Consider the following 21,892-nt stretch of genomic DNA (forward strand, 5'->3'; position numbering starts at 1 on the left):
TATCCACAAATGTAATATCAACCACAATTGTAAGTGCATATTCCGGCTGTTTATCTCAATGATGTTAAACTGCGATTTGTTGAAATTAAAAACACCTCGGCTATCTGTTGACAAATATCTTCAGTGACAATTCTGATATCGAGCGTCGGAGGAGATCTTTTTATATCTCTGCTAACATGCTTTTGAGAAAATTTTCTCTGTGTTCTCAAAGTGTTAAAGTGTAAACTAGTTAAAGCATATTGTTATCAATTGTATGGTGGTAACTTATGGGTCAGCTATAATAAAAGCGCCCTGAAGCAATTGAAAGTTGCTTACAATTATGCTGGTCGCATATTTCTGCGATATGACAGACGCAGCAGCGCTAGTACTATGTTTGCATGTAATGGGATTGACATTTTTGATGCTTTGCTTAGAAAGCAAATAAACAGTTTGATGAAAAGGATTTCTATGAGTGAAAACTTAATTATACGTAAGGTGTATGATGTTGTGTACTTCACTTCTGGCTTGAGGAGAAGATGGATAAATTCAGTCTTCTAATCTGAGTTTCTTTGTACAGAAATATATCTTCATGGTCCAACCCATAAATGAATTTTTCTTGATGTCACCATTTTTGTATCATTTTTTTCTCCCAATCCTGTAATGATTTATATATATGGACATGCTCATTGTCCGAAATAAAGATCAACCAATAATGTAACAACCCGGAACCACAAATGTAATAAACAAATTAGCCACAAATGTAATAAAACTCAACTATAAATATAATAAACTTTAATTTGTCTATGACCATTTGTTTATCAATGCCCTGAGTAAATAATAAACTTCAATGAGACCAGTGTCATGTTATTGCACACTTTCCTGAAACTAGATTTCCTTTGCGAAACACAAAATAGAATGCACTGAGAACACTACCAGACGTACCGACCAAACCGTTCGATAAAGAAAGTGGAACAGCCGCTCAAGACACTAATTACGGTGACATAATTAGGAAGCGTCAAAATAGCTCGTCAACCAGTGATACCACACAAAGTTTACAACAGACGACTCAGAACAAACAACAACCTTATCTTACGACACAAACATGTTGGCGAAAACATCTCTCTACATTTCAATCAAACACGATACGAACACTACCTTGAACGCAGTCGAACAAAATTAGTATCCCCAGTGAAAGTACAAACTTCAAGTGGGACACCATAGGAATACAGACAATCTATCAATTATTCCACACAATTTGTCCACTGAAGATTATTTTGAGGCGACTAATGAAGAAAGTAAGGCAAATCTTCGAAAAACAGCGTTAAAGGATCGTAGTGTTATACAGTCTCTCCACTCTGGAGTAGAGACTGCACTTGACACGCAGATTACTACTGTAGCCAATCAGTTCTATCCACAAAACAACGAAACGTAAAATACACTTTCAAAATACACAAAACACACTAAACACAAACAATTAAGATATGAACAATGTGTGGAGTTGCTTTCCTTATTTCATAGATAAATATTAAAGGGCTAATGCTTCAATTGCAATGACAAAATAGATTATGGTTGACAAGTATTACATTTATGGTTACAATTTATTATAATTGTGGTTGGTGTTTTTATCACATTTATGGTTGATTTTTGTTACATTTATGGGCGATATTACATTTATGGGGGTCTTTTATTACAATTATGGTTGATGTTACATTTATGGAGATTATTACATTTATGGAGGTTACTGCTTTTACAATGTCGTTAAGTCCACGTATGGTGATACTCAGTACAAAATGAAACTCTGTAGAGGTATTTCAAACGGGTTTTCTCCTCATGTGGTCTCAGTTTATACAGATGAATTAAGATTTAATAATGTCATTCTCACTCTCATGAAATTTGCTGATCACATGGCCTCAGTTGCACGACTCAAAGACGAATACTCTCTCAGTCGTTATTTTCTATTCATAGATTATTTGCAGTCTTGGTTTGACCAAAGCTTTCTTGAATTAAATGTCGATAAAACGAAAGAAATGTGTATCATGGGAACACAGAAGCAGGTTCCAAACTCATTACTTCGACCGATAACTATAGATGGAAAACATATTGAAAGAGTGTCAATTTTTAAATATCTTGGTACAATTTTAGATTAGAAATGTTGTTTTACAGACAACACTGTAAACAGCACAGCAGCGCTCATATTATTCGTCCTGAAGAAACTGAGAGGCTTTAATGTTAACAAGAATATTTTAGTAACTATGTATCGTTCGTTTGTTTAGAGTATTTTAATGTTCAATATTGTCTCTTGGTACGGGGACCTCTCAGTTAAGGACAAAATGAAATTAACACAAGTCGTTAATCTGGCAGGAAAGATTGTTGGTATGAACAACGGCAACTTTCAGTAGTATATTACCAACCTTTGAAGAGGAAAGCCATTCAGATCCATCAGGATCAAACACATCCACTCAGCAAAGTATTAAAAATCCTCCTGTCAGATCGACGACTTAAGGTACCCTTTGCTCGTAAAAACTTGTACAAAAAGTCTTTCATTCCTTCAGCAGTGGCAGTTTTAAACTCGGAATTATGTAATTCATTGAATTTTTTCAGATTGTGTACACGGTGCTCTAATAATTGTAAATCGGGAGCTTTATGGTGAAGAGAAAATTTTCCATTATTTCGTGTGTGTTTCATTAATGGAAAATAAAGTAATTTGAAATGAATTAAAAACAAGGTTGCAATATGGCACCAACATTGTTTAATATTTTCCTAAATGATCTTCCAGACGAGTTTGGTGGTTTTTCTGATTCTTGGAGATCAGTAGTTAAATTATATTTTACATACAGATGATTTGATACTGATATCAAAATCAGCAGATGGTCTACAAAATTGTTTCAATAAAAGTTGCATACAGTAAAACGTGGGGCCTTTCAATCATTATCAATAAGACCCAAAAATGATATTCAATATGGGTAACCGTTTCATAAGGAATCAGCAATTTTATATTGAGGAAAGTGTGATTGAAGCAGTGAATCAGTACACATATGTTGGCGTTGTTTTTACACCGAATAGGAATTTCAAACAAAATCAGATTAATCTTAAAAATATGGCAATGAAAGCTTTATTCAGTATTTCAAAATCTATATTGCGTGAAAAAAATGCTGAATCCAAAGCTGTGTTTAAAACTTTTTGACTGTTTGATTGTCCCAATTCTTTCATATTGTTCAGAAATATGGGGGATTGAAATTTCAAGTGTTGATAACTGCCTTGTAAGTCTTTGTATGTCATATCTCAGGTTTATCATAGGAGTAAGTATACGCACCCTTTTGAGGGCACTAGATCTGAGCTAGGCAGATTCCCTTGTAAAATAAATCTCAGTATGTTTGTGATAAGATATTGGACCGTTTACCAGTAGGCCATATTTTCGCAAAATTTACTTAAATAAGAAAATATACAAATTAGTTCTCCCTTGGCTAAATTCCAACCATCAAGTTTAGGAAGTTACAATCACAGTCATGTTTTCAGTGCATTTAGAGTAAAATATTATTTTCGGGTACGTAAGAAGTTTAAAAAGAGTATGAAAATGAATACTTGGAAAATTCGAAAAGAACCCATTGCAATGATTCAAGGAAGAATGGAAGTGTAACAAATTGCGCACTTAGTAGAATTTTCAAGACCAAGTTTGGTGAAAATATTTATGAGATATTTCAGATATTTCTGAGAGATTAATTTTGTGTCAGAAAAGTAGAAGAGATTTTCCTATCACTTTAAGCGTTTAAGAAAAAGTACAAAACATGAAAAAGGTTATGGAACAGAGAATTAACCTTGCTATATTTATTGGGAATTCTGGTGTTTGCTTCCCCTCCAGTAGCTACTTATGGCTGTTTACAGTTAGAGTTATGCTTCAACTTCAATTTACTTGGATTTATCCATTTGATGGTTAATCTCCCAGACATGTTACGCTTTAATAATGTGGTTCGTAAGAAAAGACGTACTTGAACGTAAATCGTGTTGACAAATAGTCTTCAAGTATCGGCCTAGGCCATGATATCTAGCTAATACAACAATGAACACGTACGGCCTACACGTAGCTTATACACTTTTATCCAAATGTAAAAAAATGAATTTAGCGTATTTGTTAATATATTTGAAGACCAGCCTTCACGTAGCCATTTATATTTACAAATTAACAAATAAACTAAACAGCCTATTCTGTTAAAAAAACCCACCAGAACGCCCAACTTATCACCCTCGATTTGCGATGGTACTTTCCGCAAGACGAGCGTTGGCGTCTGCAGCAGGCCAGCTCGATCGAGTATGAGCTCGTACATGTACAAGCTGTCAGGGACGGACCATAACATCTTGCAGGGTAAAAAATTAACAAAGATTTAAGAAAATTCAGATGCAGCTAACGGAGCTATTCATCGAAAAACCTATTCCGGGATCAATTTTTTAGGGCTTTTAACCTATAGGTCCTACAGTAACTCAGACCACAAGTGCTCATGCGAAATATCTGTTGACGAATGCCTTCTCGTAGGCTACAATGAAGATAAATGACGTCATGAAAGTCGGGAATTACCTTTAGTCATATGAGCATTACAAATGTTATAACTAGCGACGAACATGCAGAGCTGAGCAGACATGGAAAAATTCACAATTCGTAAAATTATTTTCAGTGTCCTGTGTTTCGTCGTTGACTTGCACGCTGTGGCGCTCCAAGGTCTTATAGGTAAGGCAATTAATTTTTTATAGGCCTATACAATGGCTTTCTGTTTGTGCCGGCTAGCGTTCAAATGACCTTCGTATGATTATGGTCTTTTGATTTAGAGTGCATGTTCAAGTACGCGCAGTGTCCAGTGAAAGCCTGCTCATTTATACCATGGAACAACAGTCGTGCAACCCTAAATACAGCGTAAACACTTGCTGAAATACAAAGGTCAAAATAATTTCAAACAATAATAAACGAGTGGTCTATTTTACTAAAACAAACAGGACTACAGTCGCATGCGTATTGAGTGGTACAGGGTGGAAGGCCCCTGGGCCCTGCTAAGAACAATGGGTTACATGGGCTTCAGCCGGCCGTAGGATAACCACCAGTCACTGATAAGTCAGAGGCGTCTGTCTGTATGTCTGTCTGTCTGTCTGTCTGTATCTGTATGTGTGTCTGTGTGTGTGTGTGTGTGTATGTGTGTGTGTGTGTGTATGTCTGTCTGTCTGTCTGTCTGTATATGTATGTGTGTGTATGTGTGTAGTTGTGCCGTGTTTACAGAATGTTTTGAGTCTCGTCATCTGTACGCTAAAAGTCACATTGTCAATATTCCATTTCTGTAAGTTTTCCACGGAACATATTATTGTAAAGTGTTCAAAAGGCCAAAATATAGAACCACAGATTGGAATTAGAATATAGTACAGATATCGGAAAGAAGTTTAGGCGAGATTCGCTGAACAATTCACAGACTGATCAGTATTAGCGGTTACTTTCAGGTCAGACGGATGTAAATGGAAATTTACGTATTGGCGATGATCTGGAGAAGAGAGAATGCGAAGTAGAGATTCCTGAAGTAGGTTTACGTTGCAATATCTGTAACAGCAGTATGAGGGTTCTTTACAAAGTACAATTGCGATGAATCTATGAGAAAAATTATGTGTATTATAGTCGTGTTATATTGAAGCTTCAAGTCTGTTGTTTTTCAACGAGTCCCGAAACGCGTCTTTCATTTTTCGTGGCTCGTTTACTCTATTGCCAGTCTCTTTAAATTTTGTTTGTAACTCTATGAATTGCATATTGCATCAACATTTGCAATTTTACTGAGTCGTAAAGCTTTGTGTATGATGCACCACTCTGCTGGAGTATTTAGTTTACACCTCTCTCTCTCTCTCTCTCTCTCTCTCTCTCTCTCTCTCTCTCTCTCTCTCTCTCTCTCTCTCTCTCTCTCTCTCAAGGACATAAAACTAGGTACGGTGGTGTTTTCACCACCAGCCTACGTACTAAACCAGTATGTCGATATGAGTGACGATAGCAATGCAAAACATATAATTCTGCAGGGAAATAAAGTTAGTGGATAATACACGTATTTATTTCAACTTTATCAAACAGTTTACTAAGTACTGCCAAAGGTCAATTGGCAATTGCAAATTTACAACACTTCCTTTTATACATCCATTTTCAGTTTTTGGTGTACTCGTTTTGTATTTAATTTGAAAATCCTAAATATGTGAAACTACGTCAGATTATTTCCAAATTATTGAGCTAGACCAACAGGTCATTAAGTGTTAACATATTACCGACGAGGACAAAGGTGAAGTAATGTTGAATGGTGTTCAACGGAGCATCTATTGTGCTTTCGGTGAACGAAATGAAAAAGTACTGTAACTATGCTCTTTAAATAGCATAATGGCAAAACATTTATTGCTTGTCTTGCAATTCTGTCACAAAATCACATTCTTGAAATGTTTTAGTCAATTCGGCGTGAACGTTTCTTTCTAAAGTCTTCGACAATAGTGGTAATGGCAAGCCTATAATAAACTTTGTTCCCAGTATAAACAAACCATGGCAAGTCACAAAAAGTTTACGTCAAGGGTTAATTCCATGAAGTCATGCCAATAAAAATGACATATAACTTTAGAAAGCGTGTGCTTTGTTCGCATAATACAAGTCAATAGTCATGCACTTTGGGCGTTGCACGTGATAAATTCCTCCTAATATTTATCTTGTTTCTATAAGGAAGTGCTTGAACAGAATTATACTTCTAGACATACATTAATTATTGAATGGAATTTAATCATCTTATTTCACTGAAGAACGAACGATTCCGAGTAAACGAAACCAATGGTGACATCATTCTTGCTGGTTACCTTGACTTCAACATTGACCAGACTTACCAAATGGAGATAACTGCGAAGTCCGTGAAGGTAGGTTATGAAATCTCTTTTAGGTGTGTGACATCAGATAAAAAAAATCGCCGAGGTAGGCCTATCACCACAGGGGGCTCTTGCTCCTTGTTTATTTGTGTTTGTTTGTTTGTTTGTTTGTTTGTTTGTGTGTATGTGTTTGTTTATTTGTTATGTTTAATAAAATAACAGCGAAAAGCTGTTTTGTTAATGTTTGTCAATAAAGAGCAGTTTATTTATTTGTTTGTTTGTTTGTTTGTTTATATTAATTACCGATGGTTAGGGTTAGGTTAGGGTTAGGGTTAGGGTTAGGGTTAGGGTTAGGGTTAGGGTTAGGTTAGGGTTAGGGTTAGGTTAGGGTTAGGGTTAGGGTTGGACGTATTCATAGAGGGAGTGAATACGTCCAACCCTAACCTTAACCCTAACCCTAACCTAACCCTAACCTAACCCTAACCCTAACCCTAACCTAACCCTAACCCTAACCCTAACCTAACCCTAACCATCGGTAATTAATATAAACAAACAAACAAACAAACAAACAAATAAATAAACTGCTCTTTATTGACAAATATTAACAAAACAGCTTTTCGCTGTTATTTTATTAAACATAACAAATAAACAAACACATACACACAAACAAACAAACACAAATAAACAAGGAGCAAGAGCCCCCTGTGCTATCACTGGAAAATTGCTACTTGTATACCGAGGCGTAGCACTTTTGCTTTCAGTTTATATTTTAAACTTTCGTTTTGAAGTAAAAAAGTGGTCTCGTGACTTATACTGGAGTGGTATATGTCCATGTCAAAACACGTCCGGTGATAAAAACAGGATATTGGCTGGTTGGCTTGCCCTGATAAGAGCTCAGACTCAGTTCCGCGGTGGTGCAAAGGAAATGAGGAAGGTTACGCAAGGGGCATTTATCTTCGATTGCCATCCAACATGTGACCACGTGCAAGAGTTGTATTGTACGTGTCCCGAAAGCAAATATCCCTGGAAAATGTCCGGGATGTAACTGTCCTGGAAAACCACTTCGCCAAGGCCAAAAAAATAAATTGTGCTGTTCCGATATCAAGGTTTTCAAAAACAGGGCAGGTAGGTCGGCAGGAATTTTTTTGCAAAATATTTTTATTTTTAAATATGCATTTTTCAGGGGTTCAGGGCTGTCAAACACTGGCCACAACATTTCCAGAAAAATGTATCACACATATAAAAGGAAAAAAAACCATAGAAGACATTCTCGTTCAAGCAAAATCAAATTCCAAGTAACGAACGCATGATTTTACGATATTTTTTACTTCCGTGTTTACGAAGCTCTAAAAAGTTTAGGGTCGGCAGGTAAAAAGTAGGGTAGGTCGGGTTATGGGAACAGCACAATTTTTTTTGTTCGGCCTACCCCAATGAGGACGGTTATCCCTTACCATCCGGACATATTGCACACTCAGTTGGGGCTATGGTTATAGAGATAGGTTGAAAGGAACAAAGTCGCTCTTTTGACGTCAACCGTTTTGCGATATCAAGAATACATGGAATAGTGGCATAAAATCATCAGTGTTCAAAATACGATAACGATACATAATTTGAAAATATAGTGTCTCCTTTGCTGATTGCAAATGATAAATTATATTATTATTATTTTCTCTGTGACAAAATGAACATCTTCCATTGCGACTTGCTTTCCTATTACAAAATAAACATTGCCACAATGTAAGGGAAAACTGCTATAGATGAAAGGCACCGTCAATCAAGGTCTCATGACAAAGCTAATTTTGGTAGAGACGGTAAAATGTTTCACTGAATACTTAATTTTGTCTTATTCCAAGCAGAGTTGAGGTTGTGTGCATTTGGCTATTATTTTAAGTCAACCAACACAAACAACTATAAGCAAAATCCACGAAAGAAGCACAAAAGAATAAATTCCCGGGGCATAAATATCTAGGGGCTAGCTTTAAGAATTGATGCGATAGCGGCAAGTCAAAAAGGCGGTAGTACACATCAAATATCTGTTCAAGCCTTTTACACGTAAATTCGTTGACAACAAGTATCTCAATGCTGATAAGTAAGCACATTGGTGGTAAACAAGTTCTCTCCAAACTGCCGGCCTAGTTGCACGTTCATTCCCGAGACATAAGAGAATCTTATTTAAACCATGACATTCTGCACTCTACAACTTTACGCATAAAATTTTCTGGCAAAGCAATTCAACGATTAAGAGGATTATTATTTGGAAATGACTTGTGTTTCACTAGTGGTAACGCCCCCTGTACACGTAGCCACATTGGTATTAATGACTTGAATTCGGTTGTCAACAATTGTCAGCAATGTATTGTCTGTGTGTATAAATAGTGCAAAAGTGTTTACACAGCTGATACTGAACAATCGAATATACTTTTAGCGGGATCGGTACAAGGCATTGCAAATAAAATATGGCATAAAAAGTGCCAAAAAGCATAAGTATACAATCGTTGTCACCTAAACCACCGCATTGTTGAGGCTGAATGTTTGAACTGTTTAATTTTTCTATGACTGTATGTTTTGGTGTTTTTAACAGTGTCTAGAATACTTTGCACAGCGATGTGATAACGCTCTACTGTGATCTGAGTGATTGAATATATCAATTATCAGGGAGACTGCCTTTCACTCCACTAACAGCATGCTTAGAAAAGATGTAGTCTGGTCACTGTGGTAAAAAGTCATCTCTACTGAACTTGTGCGAGTCAAAGCTTGCAGTACAACAAGTACATTTGTAGATACGAAATAGAATTCATGAATGCTGGGAAAGAGGCTTAATAAAATTTCGTTTCAATAAAATAAATAAAGAAAGCAATTCGACAGTATTTGTAGCTATTTTACGGGCCATAAAATACAACAAAGGCAAAAGAAGAAGCCGTGACTCAGGGGAAAAATTCATTTCAATCCAATCCAATCTGATCCAATACAATATGGTATCTGTTATGCAAGTCACTGCCTTGCCTTCTTAATGATTCGTTTAGCTAAACTGTGATCCTCCCTGTTTTATAATCTCCCAATATATTATTCGTTCACTCAAAAATTGAAACGTTAAGATATGGCAAGGGTTGTCCCTTTGAGATATATGCAATTTCTTTTCCCGGAGTACATATGGTCCTCTACTGTATTCCCATACTATTGCGCTTAGTCTTTTCATATAGAAGTTCACCAGTTTCAGATTTGATTGAATCATACTTTTGCAAGAATTATTTAACAATGTTCACGTTTTGACTCGAATCAATCGCGACCAGTTAAACGATAATTACAAAGCTCCCTTCGGCCATTCTACATTTTTCCTTGTAGATGAACGCCACCTACAAATCCTTTAATCAGATTTTATTTTGTCAACATTTCCTTCAGCACATCCTTGCTACTTTAATTACAGGCTGTCAATGTTTCTCATGACATGGATAACACATCCTACACGTTGGTTGTCATCGTCGTTGACGTTGCAAAGTGGCCGCCAGTCTACAACGAAACATGTGAGACCGAACCGCGTGAACAAAGTGACTGGGTATGTTATCTTACATCTTGGTGTTCTGATCACAAATTATTTGTTTGTTCATTCTTTTATTTGGCTTTCTCCTTGATACTTGTTTACAATATTGTTTTTAGCCTACCACTTAGGGGGGGGGGGGGTATTTTGCCCATGGAGCAAACAAAGTTAGTTTTGTGAAAACCGGGAATTTTATTTACCTGCTAGAGGATGGTGGTCATTTTGAATACTTAATATTGGGTAATTTGTTTCTCTAGTAACAAATATGCACAGTGACCCCCAATTTTTAATTTTGAGTTGAAAGAGAATGGTTGAAAGTTTGCCTGAGGGAAGTTTGAGAGAAAGTTTAAGATCTTAGATTTTCGAGGAGCGAATGACCGTAAACACAGTCAGAGTTTCTTTTTTCAACTCGTCCGAAGAACTGCGAACTAACAAGTTCTCAGAGTGATAGAATGTTTGACATCTGATTTGACACCACTGAGTTTTATGAAAAGCTGCGTATAGACTGGCCATCTTGCTGCCCGTCACTCTCGATGTAATTGTCTTGATGACACAGCAGCATTCTATAAACCACAATAGGACTGGGAAATGAAAAACAAAACAAATGGTGATATGACTCTGAAAACCCCAAACGAGGGCAAATACACTTGACCATCTAAAGCCTAGACCAGGTGACAATACATGAATGTTTCATGTCGATCTGGATTGAAGCATTCACACATATTTCTTAGCGAAGACCGTCAAAGTTAGCAGTGATAGGTGGGCCACAAATACTAAAATCTTTTGGCACTTGGACTTTTGTGGCAGTCAAAACACCAGCCTGCATCAGAGTTTAAGCTTTTTTGTAACTATAGCTGTTCCCGTATATTCTAGTAGCCAGCGTTTTTAAGAATTTATTTGGAAAAAGAAAAAATTGCAGCAGACAAGCTAAACTACAAAAATCCAGGCGAGCCCCCGCTGAGTTTTATAGAAGCGGATACGGACAACAATAAATGTGAGTGCAATCTATTTATCATGCAGTATCTAAATGTTAGTTAGTGTTGCTTTGGTTCTTAATGAATTGGTGCCATAGTTAAAAATTGTTTTCGGTACGTGATAAAAATCGAGAACCAGTCCATACCAATTGAAATGAATACTTATGCCATATTTATGGGCATAAAGATCCAATCCTTGGTGATTCACAAGATGGCAGATTAAATATCTGACTCATTATTTGGTTGTCATATATGTAAAAATAACTTGTCCTCTGTACTGCTAATTAACTGCGGTACGGCACGGGTACACTAACACATTATATTTCCATCAGGTCGCATGCGATTGTTCTTTGAATTCAGGGACAAGGATTTATTGTTAGAGAACCTGGATATATCATATCACTGCTCCAATCCTAACTTTCCGCATCTAAAGTTCTTTTACTATTACGATAAGGTAAGTCGTACATTTCGAAGCTTGTTTCGATTCTTCCTGTCATCTGTTAATTTTCTTACCCCTGGCCTAATTTTCTTATCCCTGATCATATACTGTTAAATCTATCTACATGAGCACCAACCATTAGGAATAAAATGATTTGAAAAGTATTGAATTCAAATGCCTGATTTTGGACGGAAACTCTCCTGCACACCAAAAAAACCTTGTTAAAGCTTTAGACATCATTGAAATTGTAGCCTATTTATATTTATTTATTATTTATTATTTTATTCATTTATTTATATACTTATTTGTCACTTCAATCTTTAAAATGAATCTGTTCACTCATTTGCATACTATTTCATGTAATCCAAGGTCCTTTGGTGATATGAAGTCACTGCATGCCAATACCCCGAGAATAAGAAAAAACATGCATTTGCTTCACCAAACACCAACAAGTTCACTTTTTGCTTTGATCGATGACATTCGCCGGGTTTAGTACCAAGCTGGATCATGCAAAAAACATTTCTCCGTGTTATGACACTCTGTATATTTGTTGAATACCTTTCTTTCAAATTTTATTTCTAAAAGGGAAATCCTACCAGGCATTGTAATTACAGAACTACTCGGAGAAAAATTAACAAAACTAGTTGTATGTATGTATGCAGACAGGGAACACTATCCTTAAGGGCACGCTGCAGACAACACAGCCAATATTATTCAAAATCACTTTTTTTGGAAATATTCATTCAAGTTCATATTCAATCAATTTCAATTAATTTGTTGACCCGAGATTAAAATATTGGTTGGGTTCACCTTTAAGCTTGTCAAGCAGTCATTATTTGTGTAATAAAGAATTGATGATTTATGCAAATGTAAGCATAGCACCCGATTTCCTTCTCTTTTCTCCTAGTTCAAGATTTCGAAAGAATGTAACTCCTCTCTGTCTGAGTGAAATTTTCTGAAATTTTCACATTATGTTCTTTAAATGCTATATATAAAAACGACTATTTTGTTTGGCCATAAAATTGTTACATTTTGAATAAGAGGCATTTTAATTCTGTGATCATGTTTTAATCACTTTTTTGAGTGTCAGTCTTTCAACTCGTGCCATTTTAGAATGAGAATAGATAATGAAAAATAAAATAGTCGTTTTAACATATACTCTTATTTCAAATGAAACATTACATTTCAAAAAATAGTATAAAGTTTTTGACTTAAATTAATGTTTATCATCAATACCTAAATCGAGGATTTTTAACCCAAATATACACCCCCTTCAGACTGCGAGGAAAATATTTATACCATACTAAACTTTAGATTCTCTGCTTTAAAAAAATATAAGTATTAGGGGAGTTTTCTTGTCATCTTTGATGAGAAATACTCCCTTTAAAAAAATGTGTTGGCAACATGCAGCTCCAACTTAATTATTATTATTTTAATAGCGTTTTCAGTATAATCAAGCGGGAATTCCAATGTGTCGTACGAGCTAAACACTTCGTATTGCCTCAACAAAGAAGTCGACTTGTCACAAAGGAGATAACAATGTGTAACTAACACAAAATACCGTTTGAACAATTCAATGATATTTTGATGCGATTCGAATTTGCAACCCTCGGTACCTACTCATCTGGAAAAGAAGCTAACGATCATATCATAACGCGAATTATGATACTGTTTTAAAATTAACGACTTCCAAAGCCGAGGCCATTTATAAAAGAAGGTTAAAACACAGACAAAACGGACAAACTTTAACATTTTCAGAAATGCAAAGCTTTAAAATATTTTAAAAGACACTTTAAGTTACAGAAAAACGACCAATGCCACTGTAGTCATTCATTATTAAATGGAATGGTCTCGGAATGGTGCTTAAAAGGCCGTCAAGAACTCTACTAAACGGAACATGAAACAAATCAGTACGCCGAATCAAAATCTCGGCGAATAAAGACAAATAAGTTGTGATGTTTACATTAAACTTGGCTTCTTTACAATAATAAAACCAAGATCCCACACGCTATTGCTTCGTATGGGCACCTAGTTTGTATTAGAACGTAAGAACGTTAGTTTTCAATAAAACACGGCTTTGCATTGGATAGGATCAAGACTCAATTACCGAGTGTCAGACAAGCTGACGGTTGTCGGTGAAGAATCATATACACTTATCACTTGGAAACCCATTCAAACTAGACTGTCGTATCCTATATTATAACACGCCACATGCTCATTCCGTGTCGCGATTCGTCAGAATACGTCACGAAACGAGAAAACAGATACGTCTAGTCTCCACCGGATCGACAAAAGTGACGTCAGAGGGTATTTTTTGAAAAGCTGTTTCCCAAGGGAAATAGTGCTGACCAAATTTGGAACAGTGCCCGGTAACGTGACCGTGGTGTCGTCTGCAGCTTTGCAACAATGGCGGGTGACTAGAACGTGATTTACGTCCGGGATAGGTGACGACACATTCTCTAAAACAGATTTTCCAACATTTTCCAACATTTTCCAACATTCCAACAGCGTAGGAACTTGAACAGCTCATCGATGGAAAAGATTAAAGTGCAATTAGGGATGTCGCTAGTTATGCTTAGAATAGTTTTTGAAAGAAAGTGGTACCACGTACAACTGAAACAGCTGTGAAACATAGCCCAGTAAACTTGTCACAATGGATTGTTGCGGTGCAAAATATCAAAACACATTAAAAAATACATAACAATACAACATGAGCATGTGGTGTGTTATAAAACACCTATAGCCTGGTCTCGTGGCCATGTGTTACCAGAAACACATCGCTATACCCCTTGGCCTACGGCCGCTCGAATAATAGATGGGCGCTATAGCCCTCATGACCAGGCAATAGGTGTTTACTATCCAATATTCTATAGATAAGGGAGCTGTCATCACTTACGGCCTGGTGGAAGGGGAGGAGGGTTCGGGGGTCACTAAAAAAATTGAATGCTACGAGGGGCTGCTCAAGATGTGGGGAGAAAGAAGGGGGTTACTTAAGTTTTGGTGTGAAATAAATTGAAACACATCTCAGATTGCACCATTGCACACATCAGTTTCTCAAAATTTTCGATGCGGGAGAAGGACACCCCCTTTTCGCGCTATCCCCATGGGGAGTTCTAACAGTTTTACTGGTAATAAGCAAATTGAAAACACCATTCAGATTGCACCAGACCACCATTTCACACATCACTTTCTCCATTTTTTAACATGTTCTAAGACAAAACATAACAATCAACTCATACAGTCCAAAAAGAGTGATAAAGGCGGACTTCTCCCGAGCATGTTTGCTTAGGGGAATTTGCCAATATCTCTTTGTGAGATCGATAGTCGATATGTAATTCGATCCGCCGTTTTCCTCAATCAATTCATCTGGTCTAGGCATAGGATATGCATCAGATACTATAACCTGATTCAGTTTTTTAAAGTTCATGCAGAATTTGACTCCAGTATCTTTTTTCCTCACTAAGACGATCGGCGAGGCATAGGGACTCTTTGATTCAGTTATAATTCCAGCTTTCAGCATTTTTCTGCAGTTCCTCTTTAACTGTCTGTTTAGCTGCCTGCGGTAGGTGATATGGCTTCTGACAAAATGGCGTTTTTGTCAATAGTTATCACATCGTGTTCTACCTGATCAGTACAACCGGGTACATCAGTTAAAACATCACTGTACTCTGCAGTAAGCGTAACAGTTCCACACGCAGATCCGCAGTTACCGAATCCGCAATTACTACATCTCTCCAAGTCTCTGCTCTGATCCTCCGGTGTATAGTACATAGAGTTTTCTATGTCCTTGTTGCACACAGTATCAACAGTGTCAACAAAATACAGCGGTTTATTTCTCTCTTTCAATGCTCTTAGCATGTTGACATGATAAACCCGCTTCGGCTTCTACGGTCACCTCGCTTAATTTCGTAATCAACGTTCGATACTTTCCTCACCATAGTGAATGTCCTTGCCACTGAGCACTCAACCTATGCCTGGAGGAAGGTAAGAGTGCAAGTACTTTATCAGCGTTCTTAAAAGAACGTTTCCTTGCACCACTATCATACCGCCTCTTTTATCGTGCCTATGTTTTTTCCATGTTCTTCTTGACAATTTTTCTCAGGTCGGCAAACCTTTATCTCATCATTATTACGTATTGCGCCGGGTTTTCCTCCTGTGAACTTTTCTCAGTTCACCGTTCCTTGATCACAGCGAGTGGTCCCCTTATACTTTGACCATACATTAGCTCGAAAGGTGAGAAACCGGTACTCACTTGTTATACTTCTCTGTACAAAAAGATACAGTAAATATCAGCCGGCTCCTTCGGGTCTTCTGCTACAAAGTGTACGTTATATGGGCTCGTTTTAATCTTTTAGATCTTCAACTTAGCACACATATCAGTCATAAGACGCAAAATGAAGTTTATACCCTGGTCTGTCAAAATTTTGCCAGGTAGTCCCATCCGACTAAAAACTTCGATCAATGCTGTTGCAACAGTTTCGGCTTCCTGCTCTGGCATAGCCAAAGCCTCGGGATACTGAGTTGCATAATCCACGATGACTAAAATAAACTTATTCCCACATCGAGTTCTTTTAAAGGGACCCACAATATCCATTGCGATTAACTCGAACGGTATATTTATAATAGGTATCGAAACAAGAGGAGCTTTCTCAGATGCTCTCAGTCTTGCAGATTTTGACATGGACCACAATTCCTGCAGTATTCTGCAACATCCTTGAAAATACCGGGCCAGTAATAGTATTGTAGCAACGTTTGTTTAGCCTTTTCAATGTCAAGGTGTCCTGACAGAGGTATGTCATGTGACACTCTTAGCAATGCATTGCTACATTCCACCGGTACTACAATTTGTCTAACTTCACACACCTTATGTGAAGAAGTCCACTTACGATACAATAATTTCGCATGCCAGAAAAATCCTGTTCGATTTTCCAACAATTGATTTGCATCTGCATGCTCTCGCACCTTTGCAAGAGTAGGATCGGCCGATTGAAGTTCTCTTAACTTATCCCGATCTAATTTTAATATTTCAGCATATTCCTGCTGACATTTTAATCTAGTGGAAATATTCTTGGACACTTTAGAAGTGACTTCATCACTTTTCTCGTCATGACTGATGTCACTCAGATCTGATGAAGTCTCATTAAATGGCTCGTCAAGGGCTTATGCATCATGGGAGGTATCATTACACTCACTCCCACTGTTTACATCATCTGCTTTCCCATTGTTTGAATTGTCCTCATCGAACAATCTAGAGATATCCAGTGAGTCATCGCGTTCTACACGTGACCCAAATTACCTCTTGGATTTCATTGACATTGTCAATGTGTTTTGGAGCACTGTTACTTTTATCACATGATTCTACTTCCTCATTGAAGTCATCATCACTTTGTTCCGCTTCACTGAGAGTCGGCAATTCCTCAACAGGTATTGCTCTCATGCCAGACGCCATTTCATATATGTTTCACCAAGTTTTATCAACTCTTTATAGTTTTCAGGATCCCTTTCCTTCAACCATGTTTGCATTTGTTTGGGCACGCCCTCAACTAATTGCTCCATCATAAATAGTTCACGTACCTGTTCATATTTTTCGTCACCACTTAAGGATGGAACCCCACTTGTTTTCATCCAGCGGTCAAAAGTATCGACAACATTATCACCCCACATACAGAATGTCTCTTCATCTGTATATTTGTACGCTCTGATTTTCACTCTGCATGACTCCCTGGTGAGCTCATATTTCCTAAGTATTGCATTTTTGACCTTATCATAATCCAGGGCATCGTCTTCTTTCAACCTAGAATGTGCCTCCTGGGCCTTACCAACAAGAGTCAGAGCTAATTTCTTTGGCCAAAGCCTCTTTGGCCAAATGTACGTTCGAGCTAGCCTCTCAAATGTATGCAAATGTGTGTCAACATTGTCACCATCTTCTAACTGAAGGAGTTCAGCAGTCCAATCATTTAACTCACGATCCGCATCATGGGAATTTTCCTTTGCTTTTAACTCAAGTTCTTTCATTTTCAAATTGTGTTCACGCTTTTCCCTGTCCGCCTGCAATTTCTGTTTGTGCTTTCCTTTTTCTTGATCATGTTTTTCTGTTTCTGCATTTATTCGCATGCGTTCCAATTCTATACGCTGCTCATGATTTGCCTGCTCTTGTGTATACAAATTCGATTTGAGCTGAAGAATTTCTTTTTGACGCAAGAGGTTTTCAGTTAATTCTTTTCCACTTAAACCACTTGTTGCGCCATAATCATTAACAGGCTCCTTTTTAACTGTCGGGCCTTGGCTTTCTGTCATACAGGGAAAACTTACTTCAGTCTCACCGTCGGACATAATATCACTCACTCGATAGCACCCCTCGCACACAGCTGTAGTAAATGATATACACTTACCTGGTCACCACTAGAATGCAATGGTTAAACCACCTGTTGTGTTGACCCCACCCAGATAGTGCGAAATTCTTAATTGAATGCTATATTTCACACGGCTTCTTATCTTTGTTTTTCGCTGCCAATGAAAAGATACACAAGTGCATAATCACAGACATGAAAATTTCCTATCGTACGATTTACACAGGTACTTAGTTAAGGGGCGTTCACCCCAGAAAAACAACCTGTCTTTAGATTGTTAAGATTTCGTTTCAATAGGTGTTTATATCAGTACTTACAATCTTTTGCGTCAACAGGGTGTATCTTCCCGCGTATACTGAAAGATTAATTAAACACTGATCTTCCCGCGTATACTGAAAGGTTAATTAAACACTGAAACAAAAAGATTGTGAAAATTCTCTGCACACAGAAATTTTCCAGAAATTCAAAAGTCATAAAAAGCAAGTCCGGTTGCTTCAATGACAGTGTCCACAGCAGAGTTCAATTAAGTTCACTTCACACAAAAGTTCTTTTGTCTCCTTAATTGTCTTAATTGTCTACCGTTGACTGTGAACTGGGCTTCGTCTGGCGATGTCTTGTCTTGACAGTGCTAACCGTCCAACTTTCTGTCTTTGGTTTATTAGCTCAGTACACACGGCAATGTCTAAACCAGTATTAAGTTGATCAGCAAATTCAGTTCTGCTAGGCTATCTCAGGGACCAGAGATTGCTATGCCGGCATACACACCAATAAATACATAGGACAACAATCTCTCCACTGCAGATAACTTTCCAAAGTTCAAGCAGATATTTAACTTGCTGCTTGTAGCAACATCAGGTTACAACAACCATAGAAGCATTCGTTCCGAGTCTTTCAGCTTTTAGTAGCACACTGTTATTTGTCACAGTTCCGAGCGTGTCTCACACACGGCTTATAACTATCTTAAAGTACTCAAAGGTTAAGCTTTGTTAAACCAGGTTACCTCTAAGTCCGGCTTGAGAATGTGAGTTAGAATCCCATTAAGGTGGCACCAATGCATCCCACCGCTGCCACCAATGCCGTATAACTGAGGTTATGATAGTATCGTTGGTTTCGTGGTAGCGTGTTAGGGCTGGCAAGGCTGGTATTCCAATGTTGAAGGGATGTAAAGACGACCTGAGGCAGCGAGTACTGTATAATCTAAGAAGCTACTTTATTACACTAAGCACTAGGCTACGTACATATAGTGATGCTAACCTGGAGACTGACTTGAGTACACGTGGGCTGAGACAGATATACATGCCCTCATGAATAGTAATTGCAGCTCATGAATAATAATCACATGACTCTACGTCATAAAAAACACCTCTCAGATTGTACCACTCCTCAATTTCTCATTTTTTTCAATATGAGAGGGGAACCCCCTCTCAAATCACATCACATCTCCCCTTGGGGTGTTCTGACAGTTTTATTTGTTGAAAAAAACAAATCAAAAATACTCTCTGATTGCACCACAAACCAAAACCGCCTCTCAGATTGCACCACCATGCACACCTCAATTTCTCAAAATTTCACAAGACAGGGGACGCTCCCCCTGACACTTCCCCATCAGCCTCTCGCGCATTCTCCCCTGTACTTTCAAATTCTGCCAAGTCAGGTATCCTACTGAAAACACTGACATGATACTTACCCAAATATCGTTTGTTTCACCTCTTTTAACCGACATGAGATAACCGTCGATAATCTAGCATAGTTCACCAAGATTTGAAAGGTCTTTACCCTCGTTACCATGACGGCTCTCTAAGAATGCCATCCTGTAACACTTAGAAACTAACGCTGGGACAATAAAGAAATGCAGAAGGTTACAAGGAAAGACCTGACCATGAAGCTAATTTCAAACCGATTAGACTTTCTCACAACCCCTCGCGAGCCGTACACTGTGCAATGTAAAGGCTGACTTGGCAGGAGACACTACTTTAAAGTAGAATCGACCTGCTCATAATGCTTAAATGGGGATTTTTCTTCATGAACAGACATGTCTGAAATAATACTTGTTTTTATTGACAGTTAAGATTCTCATAACGTCTGTTTGGTGATCACAGAGGCTGATCAACTGTCTATTCTGGATTCTTTAGAAATAATACAGAAAACGATAATACAGAAAACGGGAACAGCATGGTGGTTGTGGTGATGATGATGATGACAATAATGATGGTTGAAGTGATCTTACAGCGATAGCAATTAAAGCAAAACTTAAAAGAGGCCGGTTACTGCTATTTTTATTACAGGAAAGCTTCCCATCTGATGCAATCATTAGTCCTTACTGGTTTCTACGTAGTTCCCCCGAGAATCACTTTAGCCTTGGTGAGGTTAGAGTTGATAGCATGGCGACTGCAACACCGTCTATTGTTAGCAATTGTTCTTTCGGATTTCAAGATCAACAAATACATGTAAAGGAAATCGACCTCCGTATGTTAGGTAAGTTGGTGAACATATCTGTTTTCATGTTTGTGTTCTTGTTTCGTTTATAATTTGCTATTATTTCAATTATAGCCAGAAACCTTTGTGGTAGTCACCACAAATATACTCTGATTCCGCATGTTTATGTGAAAGACAATTTTTTTAAAAACAATATAAGCACTCTGCTGGTGGACAGAATTGTCCCCAAGGTTTATCGTTCGCCCCGTTAAAGCAATGTGTTCATTGCTTTGCTTCGATGAAGTTTGTGCGTGCGGTGTTTGATGGTGAGCGCATGTGGGTGGGTGCTTCACGAACTCTACAGTGTGTGGAGCGGTCGCAGTCAGAGAGATGTGACAACTTGGATGGCTATTGGGCCATTCTTTTTTGAGAGTGGGGATTTAGCCGAGCGGTTCTCTCTGTTGCCTCTCCGCTGGGCGACTGATGCCATATGCTGTGGGTTCGAACCCGATTGAAAACTAGCCATACTTACTACTTGTAAGGTGCTCGTCGACGTTCAGTGCCCCATCTGTAGCAATGCGCAATGTAGTTCATTCAAAATTACTATGGTCAGAAATCTGCGTCAGTTGCCTGATCCACATTCATCGTTTAATATGAGCAGCACATTTTCAGCATAACAGTGCCAAAACTTAACCGTATGTCTTGTGGCGACATCACCCAGCTTTCTTAATTGTTAACATTGATACATGTAAATCCCAATGTGATCAAGTAAAATATCTTCACTGCATTCAATCAGACCCTCCACAAGGACAATCTTTTCGTATTTTTCATGTCCTACATGCATACTCTAACCGATTCATGGAGACCTAATAGATAATGCACAATTTCTTATAACCTGTAGGTCAATTAGTTTCGCCATAAGATCAAAAATGGTTGCCAATGAATCCCTTTTCATGCCAAGCCATTACTCTTAACATATTGAATTATTTCAGTATCGCACAAGAACATAATGTGTACATTATCCTACATTTATAAACTTTTGAATTTCAAACAAGGCTAAGTGGCGGGCCCCTATCCGATTTTACTTAGCCAGTAGTCCCAAAGTCCTCTGCTGTGTGCCCTAAAACATGTTTTCATATATTTTACATGTTAACCTATAGGCTAAGCATAGGTAAACGTCGACCATTTCAACCTATCCTATATTTTACCTTATAAAACGACAATCTAAAATCGACTTTTTAAAACAAGTGTCAACCTCTTATCCATCTTGACGGACCATAGTTTATAGATTAGCAGTTCTTTTCTGGCCGCACTGCGCATCATGGTAAAGGTATGCAAGTTAACACCT

General features: G+C 37.8%; 1 protein-coding gene across 2 annotated transcripts in view; it reads left to right on the forward strand.

Moving 5' to 3' along the window:
- The first annotated feature begins 4,490 nt into the window (after positions 1-4,490).
- The window catches only part of LOC139150971 (uncharacterized), a 29,900-nt gene continuing 12,498 nt past the window's right edge, over positions 4,491-21,892 (forward strand). The window contains exons 1-8 of one of the 2 annotated variants that reach the window (XM_070723459.1): positions 4,491-4,699; positions 5,455-5,531; positions 5,914-6,024; positions 6,772-6,882; positions 10,256-10,384; positions 11,243-11,360; positions 11,673-11,794; positions 20,415-20,604. In XM_070723459.1, the coding sequence (XP_070579560.1) occupies positions 4,612-4,699; positions 5,455-5,531; positions 5,914-6,024; positions 6,772-6,882; positions 10,256-10,384; positions 11,243-11,360; positions 11,673-11,794; positions 20,415-20,604 (946 nt within the window). In that variant the 5' untranslated portion in view covers positions 4,491-4,611. The remainder of the gene's footprint in view (positions 4,700-5,454; positions 5,532-5,913; positions 6,025-6,771; positions 6,883-10,255; positions 10,385-11,242; positions 11,361-11,672; positions 11,795-20,414; positions 20,605-21,892) is intronic. The other variant, XM_070723460.1, reaches the window with a different exon arrangement.

The sequence above is a fragment of the Ptychodera flava genome, chromosome 15 (assembly GCF_041260155.1).
Source record: "Ptychodera flava strain L36383 chromosome 15, AS_Pfla_20210202, whole genome shotgun sequence".
In the NCBI taxonomy this organism is placed as follows: Eukaryota; Metazoa; Hemichordata; class Enteropneusta; family Ptychoderidae; genus Ptychodera; species Ptychodera flava.